Below are 13,061 nucleotides of genomic sequence, written 5' to 3'. Positions count from 1 at the left end.
AATTTTTAAATGGCCAAAACTTCACAAAAAATGAATCAATTCTGACAAAACAGGTTTCATTTTACTGGAAAACTGTCCTAGTTTCCCAGTATTACTTGAGAACTGGACGTGACCAAGGGTCACTGGAAATGTTTCGGATTTCCGGAGTGTGTGCCAAAGTGTACATTTTTGCAACGCGTAAAACTTTTTCTGACTTTCTGTTTCACTTAGTTTTATATGTTGTCAATAAATCAGAATTTATTTCGGGTTCATTGGTAGCCAAAGCTTGAAAATTCGCCAAGGAATCATCGAGGTATGAATTTATTAGGTATGGGTGTTGATTTTGACGGTTTTTTCCCTGTTGGGTACTAATTTTCTTTGAGCTTGCAGCACTCTATCAGAATTCAATCGAAGATTGTGGGTGTGAAGGTCTTATTAAACCAAGCAACTTTGCAAACTTGCGTTTGAAAATTTATCTGGATTAACATTTAAAAAGGTCAGATTATTTTCACGCGGATTTTCTCTAAAAGGTTATCTATGCAGATTTTCAAATTATTGTGGTTTTTTACGCGAATTTTTTAATTAAAGCGGTTTATCAAGCGGATTTCTGAATTAACATGGTTTTTTCACGAGGGATGTATCCCCCGCGTAAAAAAACCTAACTGTATTTGAACCTTTTTCTTATGAATCAATATATCTGAGTAAAAATTACTCGAATTTTCCTTCAAAAATATAAAAAAAAATTAGTTAAAGATCCTACTCTGAAAAAAATACAATTTTAAAAACAAAAAATGATTTTAGAAAATATCGGTGATCTCATATTTTTTTAAATGAGGTATTTTAGGTAGACAATTTAGTTGCCTAAAACATTCTGTGCGTTGCAAAAATGTACACTTTGACACACTCTTGAAATCCGAAACATTTTCGGTGTAGGTTGGTCACACCAAGTTCTCAAGTAATACTAATATAATACTGTTTGCCAGTGAAATGAAACCGGTTATCAAAATTGATTCATTTTTCGTAAAGTTCTGGCGATTTAAAATTCGAGAGAATTTTATTCATCTCAATTATTTTGTCTACCCCCTGTATAAATCAGGATACTTTTTTGGCGCAACAATTTCGTTGATTTGGATTTTTAGTGAAACTAAAAATTGTTTGTTGGGTAACAGATACTTCAAACTTGAACAGTTCCAAGTTAAACTAAACAATTACCAGAGAATTACCAATAGACTGCCGCTATGCATGTCCATCACGTTATAAGAGTTGGCAAGCCAAAGAAAATGCATTTTTTTACAATTTCGTATCATTGCTTTTTATGAGATGGTGCAAAAAGTTTGGATATTTTTTCAAAGTACTCCAGTACTAAGTAGTCGAATTCATCTGTTCTTAGGAAACTAAAAACTATAAATACCTTTTTAGTTACCATTATTTCTCAGAAACTCAGTGACACCCGGAGCGAACCTTTACACCACCCCAACAATACTACACACTTAAAACTGGTTCTTGAGCTCGGCAAAATCCAATACCGAGTTTACTCGGTAAACTGCGATTTTACTGATATTTCAGCACAAATAAGTCGTTTACCGACACACGTCAAACCATTCCACTGAGATCTCGTCATGAAAAGTCAAGTTAGCGATTTTCGGCAAAATGTTTAGCTGAATTTATCGTCAAACATATTTTATACCGAGATCAGTTAAAACATTGCCGGAATATCGGTTTCAATAACCGAGCTTCGGCAACACTGGTAACTCACGTTAACTTGCCTGTCGCCATTTTCTTTTTCAAATTTGTGCAAGCACACAGAAAGCGTAGAAAAGATTATAAACTCGTGCGAAAGTGAAGGTTAAAAAATAAGAATAGTAAAGCAACGCAATGGACACGATTCTGCAGAAACTTGAACAGGAGGATGTGAGATTATTTAATATATTCCGTAAGTATGGTATTAGTTCTCTTTTATTTTCAGAACGAAAGTCCTTCGATTGTTTGTTTTTTTTGTAAGGAATCTGTTTTTGGTTACGTTGTTGAGCTCCAACGACATATAAATACTCATATCCGGAACAAGCATTTTTCTCCTGACCGTATTTTTTATGACTGTACATTTCCCAAGTGCAGATTGCGATATAATCTCTTCCGGTCTTTGAAGCGTCACATTCTTCAACAGCATCCGGTCAACCAAACCGTCGCCTCCAATTTAGATGCAGAAGAGCAGCACATGCTACCTACATATTACTCGGTTATTGATAGCGCACCCAACTCAAAAACAGATACAGATAAAATAAATGAGAGTACTTCTCAAGCTACCGTTTCGGTTCAGGAATTCGCGATGTTTACTCCTTGTTTAGCCCGAATCAAGGAATCTATTTCTCTTGCCATTTGTCGTTTGTCAAAAGATGTGTCGCTTCCTCAAGTGAAAATAGGAGAAATGATTGATGTATGTAGACTGATCGTGCAAATGCTTACAGAATATTACCAGTTTCAAGCTGTTCAGTTCCTAACAAAAAAGGACATTGATCAGACCTCAGCAGAAACCTTGGCCTTCCTCAACTGCTTCTGTATACCAGATTTGTTTTCTTCCGTTTCAACTCTTTCAAAACAATCGAAGTTCTTGAAAAAAATAGCCGTAGATATTCCAGCACCAACCGCAAAAATGCTTCAGACGCGTAATGATGTCAGACATATTGATGGAATACCAAAGAAAGTCAAAATAAATGAGACCTTCATGTACATACCCATCATCGAAACCCTGAAACTCATCTTTCGAAATCCAGGAAACAGAAAATTGTTAGATGACCGCAAACTAGAAAATCCATCTATCAAAGAATATAGCACATATCGCACAGGACAATCTTACCAAAACAACCCGTTTTTCGAAAAACACCCAAACGCAATAAGGTTAAGCTTATACCAAGACGATGTAGAGCTCGGAAACGCTTTAAGTTCCAGAGCAGGTATTAACAAAGTCTCTGTATTCGATTTCAAAATTCAAAATTTTCCAGAGGAGTATAATAGTTCGCCACGAAGTGTTTTAAGTATGGCCAAAAAGTATGGTTATAACAGAATTCTTGAGCCATTGGTAAATGACCTTAAAAAACTTGAAAAAGGAGTAACTGTGTACTACGGAACCGAAAAATACGAGTTGAGAGCAATTGTGACGGTTTTCTGCGGCGACACACTTGCGATTCACGAGGTTTTTGGGCTGCTTGGCCCTATGGCTAACCACTTTTGCAGAATCTGTACAATTTCTAGACCCGAATTTCACAAAGATCCATTCCAAACATTTCCTATGAGAACTAAGGAATGGTATCAAGAGAGCTTAAGTAAAGTGAGAAGTGGAGAAATCACTTCTGATCAATCAAAGAAATAGTTATCGGTTTCCGTTATACTCTACTAAATTTTTTGGAAATAAATATTGAAATTCAGTCCGCAAATATATATTTCGACTGTGACGTACAGTCTTCCTCAGTGCTCATGTGGACTGGTAAAGAGCAAAGCGTAAATCCTGTTTTTTTATTTGTAGTAGGTAAAAATGAAAATTTAGCACCCTTAATTGGAGTTAGGTAGGGAATTATGCGGTCGATTGTTTACCGTACCATGTCTGGGGTTTTTGGGAATCAGATTGAATAGCCATGAGGAGATTACCTGCGTCTTTATTGAGAAGCGTGCATGAGTGTTGTTTATAAATTTCTAAACTTTCAGCTACGTCTAATTTCCATAAATTATTAACGGGGCGGAGGAGGTGAATGTTATCCGAAGTTAGTGGATGTTCCTCGTTAAAAATATGTTCAGCCACTTTTGATTTGAAATGGTGTGGTGGGGCATTTGTTGAAACTTTACTTGCTTTGGTCACTTCTGCGAAATGTTCTTTGAAACGTATCAATAGGTTACGTTTAGTTTGTCCGATGTAAACCATGTCACAGTGACTGCATGCAATTTTATAAATTCCAGCTTTGTTCAGGGTATCAATAGGGTCTTTGGTAGACCCTAATTTTGTTTTGAGTTGGGTATTTCTACTAGTGTAGACAATATCCATCCCAAATTTTCTAAATTTTGAACGAAGTGGGCGTGTCAAGTTAACGTCATATTCAACGGCTACCCTTTTCAAATCTTCTGTTATTGGGGTGAGTGTTGTAAAAGATTTCCGAATTTGAGCACGCTTCTTTTTATCGACAATGGCTTGAATGATACTTTCATTGTAGCCATTAAGTTTAGCAATTTCGAAAATATATTCCAGTTCCTTTTGCTTGGCTACTTCACTTAGAGGTAAAGTTTCCATGCGGTGGATCATGTGATGGAAGGATGCCATTTTATGCTGGAAGGGATGGTTTGAAGTGTTAGGTATTACCCGTTTTGTATTCGTGGGTTTCCGATAAATTTCAAATTCCAAGTCCGTAGACTTTCTGACTACAACGACGTCCAAGAAAGGGAGTCTGTTGTTAAGTTCTTTTTCAATTGTGAAGTTTATATTTTTATGGGTATTATTAAGGGATATGAAAAAAGTTTCAAGATCCGCCCTTTTCAAAATACAAAAAATATCATCCACATACCTCCACCATCGAATCGGTAAGATGTTCCTCTTCTCTAATGTACTTTCTATATTTGCCATGAAGAGCTCACATAGAAAGGGAGAAAGAGGATTCCCCATTGGTGCCCCTTTAGTCTGTTTGTAAAATTTACCACGAAATGTGAAGTAGTTTTCTTTCATGCAAAGGCGTGAAAGTTTCAACAAACTGTCAACTTTCTTTTTCCAAGTATTATCAAAATATTGGGAAAGAAGCCAGTCCTCTAAAAGGTTTAAGGTTTCATTCACTGGAACGCTAGGAAATAAGGCCGTAACGTCAAATGAAACCATTATCTCATCAGATTGGATGTTACCCGAGGATCTTAAATTTTCAACGAAATCTCCGGTGCTCTTTACTGATCGACTTGGAAATTTATGGGGCATGGCTTGAAATTCTTTTACCAGCCATTTAGCCAATTTTTCTGTGGGAGCCCCTACCGCTGAGATAATTTCTCTCATTTCATTTCCAGGTTTGTGAATTTTGGGGAGACCCTTTATTCTTGGAAGAACTGGATTTGAAACACGAAGATTTCGTAACGCATTACCCAAAACGGGTTTGCATTCTTTTATTGTATTTTCTACACGTTTTACCATATCAGCAAGAGGATTGAGTCGCAGTTGCCAATATGGACCTTTATCAATTTTTTGGGTTATTTGTTCATCATAGTCAGACTTGTCCATGATGACGGTTTTGTTCCCCTTATCTGCTTTTAAATAGAAAACAGGTTTTTTACGTAATTCCTCAACTGTCTTTAAATCAGACGAATTTTCATGACGTGGCAGTGTCTTAGTAATTTTTGAAAAAATTTGGCGTACTTCACCAGTTTGTTCTGTGGAAAGTTTACAACTGTTCATCCCAGCTTCTATATCGATGATCGATTGTTCAATATTGGGTCGTGAAGGAATTGCGAAATTTAGGCCCATATTTAGAAGATTTTGCTGGGGTTGTGAAAACTCGTACGAAGACCTATTGACCACAAAGTCGTCAATGAGGTGTACTTTGGCTGTCTTTCTACTACTGTTATTTCGTAGAAGCAGTTGATTTAACTTTTTCAATCCCAATTTTCGTTTTCTTTCCCCTTCACACTTTTCGGCTACTTTAACTTTAATTAGAAAATTTTGAAATTCAAAAGGAAATTCTTTGGCAAGTTTTAAATGAAGTGAATAACATTCCAGAGTTGTGGAGCTAAGTTTACTATAAAGAAACTTGATGCTACTTTTCAAACACTCTCGTTCCATATGTTTCATAATGGAGGGGGCTATAGGACTTTTAACTTTTACTCTATGACTCGTGGGAGTGACATGATATTTCAAACAATTTTTAAGAAAGGAAATAGATTTGTGGATACCCGCAATGCTCTTTTTTAACTTTAAAAACCTATTTGGCTCATTTGGCTTGGATGCCATTGTCAAATCTAGAAAATCTATAACGAGCGTCTTAGCAGAGTGATTGAGATCAATCAAAGAAATAGTTATCGGTTTCCGTTATACTCTACTAAATTTTTTGGAAATAAATATTGAAATTCAGTCCGCAAATATATATTTCGACTGTGACGTACAGTCTTCCTCAGTGCTCATGTGGACTGGTAAAGAGCAAAGCGTAAATCCTGTTTTTTTATTTGTAGTAGGTAAAAATGAAAATTTAGCCCCCATAATTGGAGTTAGGTAGGGAATTATGCGGCCGATTGTTTACCGTACCATGTCTGGGGTTTACTACTTCACATTTCGTGGTAAATTTTACAAACAGACTAAAGGGGCACCAATGGGGAATCCTCTTTCTCCCTTTCTATGTGAGCTCTTCATGGCAAATATAGAAAGTACATTAGAGAAGAGGAACATCTTACCGATTCGATGGTGGAGGTATGTGGATGATATTTTTTGTATTTTGAAAAGGGCGGATCTTGAAACTTTTTTCATATCCCTTAATAATACCCATAAAAATATAAACTTCACAATTGAAAAAGAACTTAACAACAGACTCCCTTTCTTGGACGTCGTTGTAGTCAGAAAGTCTACGGACTTGGAATTTGAAATTTATCAGAAACCCACGAATACAAAACGGGTAATACCTAACACTTCAAACCATCCCTTCCAGCATAAAATGGCATCCTTCCATCATATGATCCACCGCATGGAAACTTTACCTCTAAGTGAAGTAGCCAAGCAAAAGGAACTGGAATATATTTTCGAAATTGCTAAACTTAATGGCTACAATGAAAGTATCATTCAAGCCATTGTCGATAAAAAGAAGCGTGCTCAAATTCGGAAATCTTTTACAACACTCACCCCAATAACAGAAGATCTGAAAAGGGTAGCCGTTGAATATGACGTTAACTTGACACGCCCACTTCGTTCAAAATTTAGAAAATTTGGGATGGATATTGTCTACACTAGTAGAAATACCCAACTCAAAACAAAATTAGGGTCTACCAAAGACCCTATTGATACCCTGAACAAAGCTGGAATTTATAAAATTGCATGCAGTCACTGTGACATGGTTTACATTGGACAAACTAAACGTAACCTATTGATACGTTTCAAAGAACATTTCGCAGAAGTGACCAAAGCAAGTAAAGTTTCAACAAATGCCCCACCACACCATTTCAAATCAAAAGTGGCTGAACATATTTTTAACGAGGAACATCCACTAACTTCGGATAACATTCACCTCCTCCGCCCCGTTAATAATTTATGGAAATTAGACGTAGCTGAAAGTTTAGAAATTTATAAACAACACTCATGCACGCTTCTCAATAAAGACGCAGGTAATCACCCCTCATGGCTATTCAATCTGATTCCCAAAAACCCCAGACATGGTACGGTAAACAATCGACCGCATAATTCCCTACCTAACTCCAATTAAGGGTGCTAAATTTTCATTTTTACCTACTACAAATAAAAAAACAGGATTTACGCTTTGCTCTTTACCAGTCCACATGAGCACTGAGGAAGACTGTACGTCACAGTCGAAATATATATTTGCGGACTGAATTTCAATATTTATTTCCAAAAAATTTAGTAGAGTATAACGGAAACCGATAACTATTTCTTTGATTGATCTCAATCACTCTGCTAAGACGCTCGTTATAGATTTTCTAGATTTGAAATCACTTCTTCTGAATGTGGTTTGAAGCTAGATGGATGTATTTTAAATAATCTCGAGAACTTTCATGTATGTGAAAACTTTGCGCTGGACACAATGCATGACATCGCTGAAGGACTCATTCCGACTACAATTCAACTGGTACTAAGCCATTATTATAAGCAAAAAGAGCTAGGAATGACCACAGATGTTATAAACCAGCATATACATTTGTTTGCTTATGGCTACATTGATAAAAAGAATCGACCATGTGCAAATTTTACCAATGAAATGCTCTCCAAACCTGCCAGTTTTCGTTTAAAGCAAACAGCTTCTCAAAACGTCTTGTTGTTGAGAGCTCTACCATTTTTGTTTGGTCATATTGTGCCAGAGAATTGTGAATACATGTGCATAATAGGACATCTGATCAATATAACTCGGATATTGATGTCCTCAGTTGTTTCGGATCACATGCTAACATCTCTCGAAGAACATATTCGATTATATGAAGAACTGTTCTATGCGAAGTTCAAACGACGAATTAATAAAAATCACCATCTCGATCATTACGTACACTGTATCAAACAAAGTGGCAATATGATGCAATTCAACTGCTTGGTATTTGAACAAAAGAATAAGCCGCTGAAGAATCAATCAGCGACATGCAGAAATTTCAAAAATATTTGCCTAAGCTTGGCAAAACGGCAAACATTTAAAATGGTGACGGATATCCTAGACAATCCGTTTACTGATAAAATCTATTTCGGCCCAGGGAACATGGTGTCCTCGCAAAACTGTCGAAGCAAACAATTTCTAAATGACACAACGATTTTAACATTCATTCCTAAAAGAGTAACCATAAATGGAATCGAATTCCGTCCTAACATTGTGGTTTGCATCAGAAACATTCGCGATGAGTATTACCCATCCTACGGAGTCATCATTGAGATAGTCGTTGTAAAAAGCAAGATAAACTTTCTTCTTAAATTGTGCAACACTTCGTCGTACAATGATTTCCTTCAAGCATATGAAGTAACAGTTGACACTAATGAGCAACTGTTTGAGTCCGAAAATATTCATCTACACACAACTTTCGCCTTTTGGAGCCCTTTCGGATGCAGAAAGAAATATATTTCGAGAAGGAGTTATCATCAGGATTATTGAAGCTTTGTACTGCAAAATATGCCTATACAAAACTCAGCAACGAAATCACTTTTTTCTTTCTTTTCAAATTGACTTTTTCAGACGAACAAGAGATTACCGATTTTGATACGTTCATGGAATTGGATAACAATAATTACACACGATTACAATTAACTACAAAAATGGTTAAAACCATTCAACGAATTCGAAGACAATGCTCAGATGACCTCATCGTTGAAGAAAGGCTGGAAAACGAACCAATGAGTGAAGACGATAACATAACTGACAACATAAACACACCACCACAGAACAGCTATCGGTCCATCAGCCTTGATAAGGTAATTTATCTTATATACGGAAATTAGGGCTTATTTTTATCAGTTGCGGTTTAATTCCATTTCATGCTATGTTATCAAAATATTTACATCCTTAAACAAATTTTAAACACTTTATCACATTGGTAGCGCGGACATGGTTTCAAATAGTTAACATGATACATATATCGGGAAAAACATGTTTCCGAATTGATGTTGGACTCTGTATTACTTGAGTTAAGTTTCATTCATGTAACAATCTGGATCACACGATCTCAAATCCCAGGTTGGAACTTGATTGTTCATCCAAAATCCTGTAAATAAATGGTCTTTGTTGAAACCATTGAAAAGTACGGACAGAGTAAACAAGTAATACTTACTTTGCGTCGCAAGCGATTCTTATTTGACTGAGTGCATTTACGAACTAGAGAACAATACACAAACTCAACAACTCTGTTTTATTTTAAAGAATAAAATCATATCAATGATAGGGATCTAGGCAACGGAATATTTATCAACTGATTTCGTCAAATCAACACACAAACGTTTAGCTATTGCAAATTGACAATTACTAGGGATGGGCGATACTAGAATCGATACCAGCGGTATCGATACTAAGGGTCGCGGCATCGAGTATTTTGGCATCGATACTCACCGCGAGAAATGAGTACCGGTATCGATAATTTCTAAACGACGATATTTGAAAAAAAAATGTAGGTCTGATACCGATGCTATCGAAGCATCGATAATCGATACGATACTTCGATACCAGGTATTGAAGCTCATTGAAGTATCGTGATACCATAGTATCGATTCTTTTGAAGGTATCGCCCATCCCTTCTTTGGTAATTGTTAGTCAGCCTATACACCAGAGAGACGCCGTGACACTCACCGTTAAGGCAACTGTCAACATCAAAACGGGCGAGTTGTATAATTTTGCATTGCCGTTATCCGTTTTGATGTTGACAGTTGCCTTAACGGTGAGTGTCTCGGCGTCTCTCTGGTGTATAGGCTGACTAACAATTACCAAAGAAAACAATGATAAGAAAATTGTCGATAATTATCGTTAATATCGATAATAACTTAAAATAATAATGTCGATAATAATCGATACACCCTAGATGGAACAAAGCATACGAATTAATTCTTGCACATGCAGAAGATTATTAATAGACGTTATCTTAACTGACCAACTACTGTTTCTCTACTGACTCCAGAAAAGCTTACCCTCTTGCCTGAGTCAGATTAGTTTGATTTTAAATTTAAATCCAATCGATAATTTATAATCAATATCGATATGAGCTCGGAAATTGTCGATGTTATCGTTAACGATTTTGCTCAGAGAGTAACAAAGTGACATTGAACTGAATTTATATAGGTGTGGAAGAAGATTACGGTTGTTGGTATTATCGAACATTCGTATATTTTACGTAATATTTGGCTATTCTTAATACTCCCCCACCCCCATGTAACGCAATTTTACATGGTGGCTTCGCGCAAATGTGACGTATCGCTGAATAGAATATTACGAAGTTTTGGCTATATGTTTCATAGAACAGACATTCATTGTGAAATTTGTAAAATGAGCGAGGCAGAAAAACGATCGATTTTGTTGAAAAAAAAAACAACAAACGCTTCCACAAATGAAATTCCCCACACCAGCTGATTATCGAGTTACTTTTAATTGCTGGTTAGTACAGTTGGTTTCTTGATTCGTGACAATCAGTAAATATTCGATGTTAAATTATTGCTCACGCGTTTACTCCAGCGGTTATCTTTTTACATCCCTTGTGACATTATTAATATTCCTGTTTCATAGGTAATTGACATCAACACAGTTTTCTCTCAAACCCCAACTGGTAGAAATATAATGGAGCTGTTACTAGAAGGTAAAAAACCTGACGGAAAAATGCTTTCGCAGATAACTCATGTTTTGTGTGATTGTTTATTGGCCGTATATGGAGAGTAAGTCAACTAAATATTTTAAAATATATTTTGAGTCATGACTCATACAAACATTGTTTTGCATTGTAGGAGACCCTCAACGGATCATAAGGAAATGATAGCAAAATCTCTTGTCAAAACGTATCCTATCTTAGGCTCGACTGTTTCCGAACAACCCTATGTACGTGAAGTTATTTTTATTTAATGTTTCACCTTACTTCTTGAGTTTAACAGCTACCGTCAAATTTCAAGCATGCAAGTTGTACTCAAACATTCTGTTTTGGTTTTTACTCCTGTTTTCTTAGGCGTTGTGGTTTCATAGACACGGTCGTGGCAGCGGTCGGCACGCAGGCAAAATTCATTACAGAATGGAGCGTCTAGCCAAGCTGTCTTCCACAAGAGTTTTTCATCGTCATCGTAACAAGGATGGTCTGCAAGAGTTATATGAAATTGAACATCTCGATGAAGATGTTGAAGTCAACATAGATGATCTGGTATGAATTATAATATGATTTCACTATTTGAACATTTTATCATTTCCATTACTTTAAATCTGTAGGTTAAGGAACTGAAATTTTCTGTTCCAACCGATCAAACGAAAGGTTATATTATAAGCCTATGGAGACGTACTGCAAAATTTCGACAGGATTTGCGTAAAGAAGGAACACTTTTGATGTTCATGACTGATTTCCCGGTAGCTTCAGCTTTTTGTGGTTTATTGGTATGAATATGATTTTTGCGATCAGCAACATTAGTTTATTGTATATGTATTTCAGATTTCCGAAGATTATCAGTTGATGAAACCTGGAGCGTCTGCGTTCGTAGAAACTTGGGACAGTTTGCAATTACGAGTACTGGAGCGTCATCACGAGATGTTTCGTTACATTAAAAACAACTTCATCAGAGCGGTAGCCATAATACGGGTAAAAAACCCAACTCGTGGATCTAAACGTTTGCGGGATCAGAATGAAGAGGACTTTCTAAAGACTAATCCCCTTCATGGTGTGGTTCAATGGATCGAAGTAAGCTATATATTTGTTAGGTGCAGTTATTTATTTGATTTACTCGTCTGTTTTCTTTTTCAGGATGGACAAACAATGCCTGTTCCAGAAATTCCACAAGTTATCATCGTTGGGCCAGAATTCCACGATGGCGATTGCTCGGTGGTCTGGAAAGATATTGTAATTCCGACAGGAGCAGACATTTTGACTGCTTTCGATATTCTGTGCAAAGCATTCACCGTCTTCAACGTGAAATGTGCGGCTTCGGATAAACTTTTTTATAGGTTTTTTGCTGCTGCATGCTATAAGGTTGAGCATTTGAGCACAACTGCAGCTAAGTTCATCAACCTTTTATGAATACCTCTGAGTTGATTGTTTTAATGATAAGCATAAAATATAATTTTCATGTTAAAAAATAAATGTTAAATAAAAAAGGAAATTTCATTCAGCTTTTTATTCGAAAGAAAAAAAACTGAAATCTCGGCAAATTGTTTGCCGATATCGGCGAGCATTCGCCGAACAACCAGCTTCTTACTATGCCGAATTATTCAGCTTAATGTAAGGATTGCCGAGTGATCGTTAAACTGTATTACTGACGGTCAGCTTTTTTGCCGAGAGGTAGGTTAAATTTGAGCCGAGATGTTCGGCATAAAATCAAGTTTGTCAAATTTGGGTCTACCGAAATTTTCGGCAAAAATAAATTAAACCGAGATGGCTGCCGAGCAGCCAGCTGTCCAAATCTCGGCATGCATTTTGCCGAGATTCGGCTACAAAAATTAAGTGTGTAAATCTTGTCGAATAGCAGCACTCAACAAATACCTAGCGGCAAAAGCAACTCCTGGGGTAGGGTAGGTGAGGTCTCCTCCAGTAACCTACCGCACTGACTTGTGCTCCCAAGTATGATGACAGTTCTACAAGGTATGCTACATTTTTGTCTATCCACGCACACAAACAAATCTCGTTATGAAAAATTTCGCGTTTTGTATGGAATTCAGAACATTTTTGGAAATCTCTCGTTTTGTGTTGTTTTATATCTG

The 13,061-nt window shown here is 36.6% G+C and overlaps 2 protein-coding genes and 1 long non-coding RNA gene across 4 annotated transcripts; 2 read left to right on the top strand and 1 right to left on the bottom strand.

Annotated features, from left to right (window-relative positions):
• The first annotated feature begins 1,767 nt into the window (after positions 1 to 1,767).
• On the top strand, positions 1,768 to 9,228 carry LOC129719190 (uncharacterized). The gene is made up of 2 exons (XM_055670687.1): positions 1,768 to 1,912; positions 8,868 to 9,228. Exons 1-2 carry the CDS (start codon positions 1,855 to 1,857, stop codon positions 9,128 to 9,130), a joined length of 321 nt encoding a protein of 106 aa, XP_055526662.1. The 5' UTR covers positions 1,768 to 1,854; the 3' UTR covers positions 9,131 to 9,228.
• On the bottom strand, positions 9,137 to 9,824 carry LOC129719191 (uncharacterized). The gene is made up of 2 exons (XR_008727138.1): positions 9,460 to 9,824; positions 9,137 to 9,393 (listed from the first exon to the last, which is right to left on the bottom strand). It is a non-coding gene; the product is annotated as an uncharacterized LOC129719191 (long non-coding RNA).
• Positions 9,825 to 10,313: 489 nt separating this feature from the next.
• Positions 10,314 to 12,790, top strand: LOC129719184 (uncharacterized). Of its 2 annotated transcripts, XM_055670682.1 has the most exons (8): positions 10,317 to 10,769; positions 10,899 to 11,044; positions 11,114 to 11,204; positions 11,329 to 11,517; positions 11,583 to 11,744; positions 11,800 to 12,045; positions 12,109 to 12,262; positions 12,568 to 12,790. In XM_055670682.1, exons 2-8 carry the CDS (start codon positions 10,950 to 10,952, stop codon positions 12,579 to 12,581), a joined length of 951 nt encoding a protein of 316 aa, XP_055526657.1. In that variant the 5' UTR covers positions 10,317 to 10,769; positions 10,899 to 10,949; the 3' UTR covers positions 12,582 to 12,790. The 2 variants fall into 2 exon arrangements, with proteins under 2 accessions (XP_055526656.1, XP_055526657.1); XM_055670681.1 differs by lacking the exon at positions 12,568 to 12,790 and having other exon boundaries at positions 10,314 to 10,769; positions 12,109 to 12,441.
• Positions 12,791 to 13,061: the final 271 nt, after the last annotated feature.

Source organism: Wyeomyia smithii, chromosome 1 (genome assembly GCF_029784165.1).
Source record: "Wyeomyia smithii strain HCP4-BCI-WySm-NY-G18 chromosome 1, ASM2978416v1, whole genome shotgun sequence".
Taxonomy (NCBI): domain Eukaryota; kingdom Metazoa; phylum Arthropoda; class Insecta; order Diptera; family Culicidae; genus Wyeomyia; species Wyeomyia smithii.
This window is presented reverse-complemented; position numbering and strand designations above follow the sequence as displayed.

Coding starts and splice junctions, on each gene's coding strand:
- LOC129719190 (XM_055670687.1), top strand. CDS start 1,855: ATGGACACGATTCTGCAGAAACTTGAACAGGAGGATGTGAGATTATTT. Junction 1,913..8,867: donor GAGATTATTTAATATATTCC/GTAAGTATGGTA, acceptor TGACTTTTTCAG/ACGAACAAGAGATTACCGAT.
- LOC129719184 (XM_055670681.1), top strand. CDS start 10,950: ATGGAGCTGTTACTAGAAGGTAAAAAACCTGACGGAAAAATGCTTTCG. Junction 11,518..11,582: donor AAGTCAACATAGATGATCTG/GTATGAATTATA, acceptor TTAAATCTGTAG/GTTAAGGAACTGAAATTTTC. Junction 11,745..11,799: donor CAGCTTTTTGTGGTTTATTG/GTATGAATATGA, acceptor TATGTATTTCAG/ATTTCCGAAGATTATCAGTT.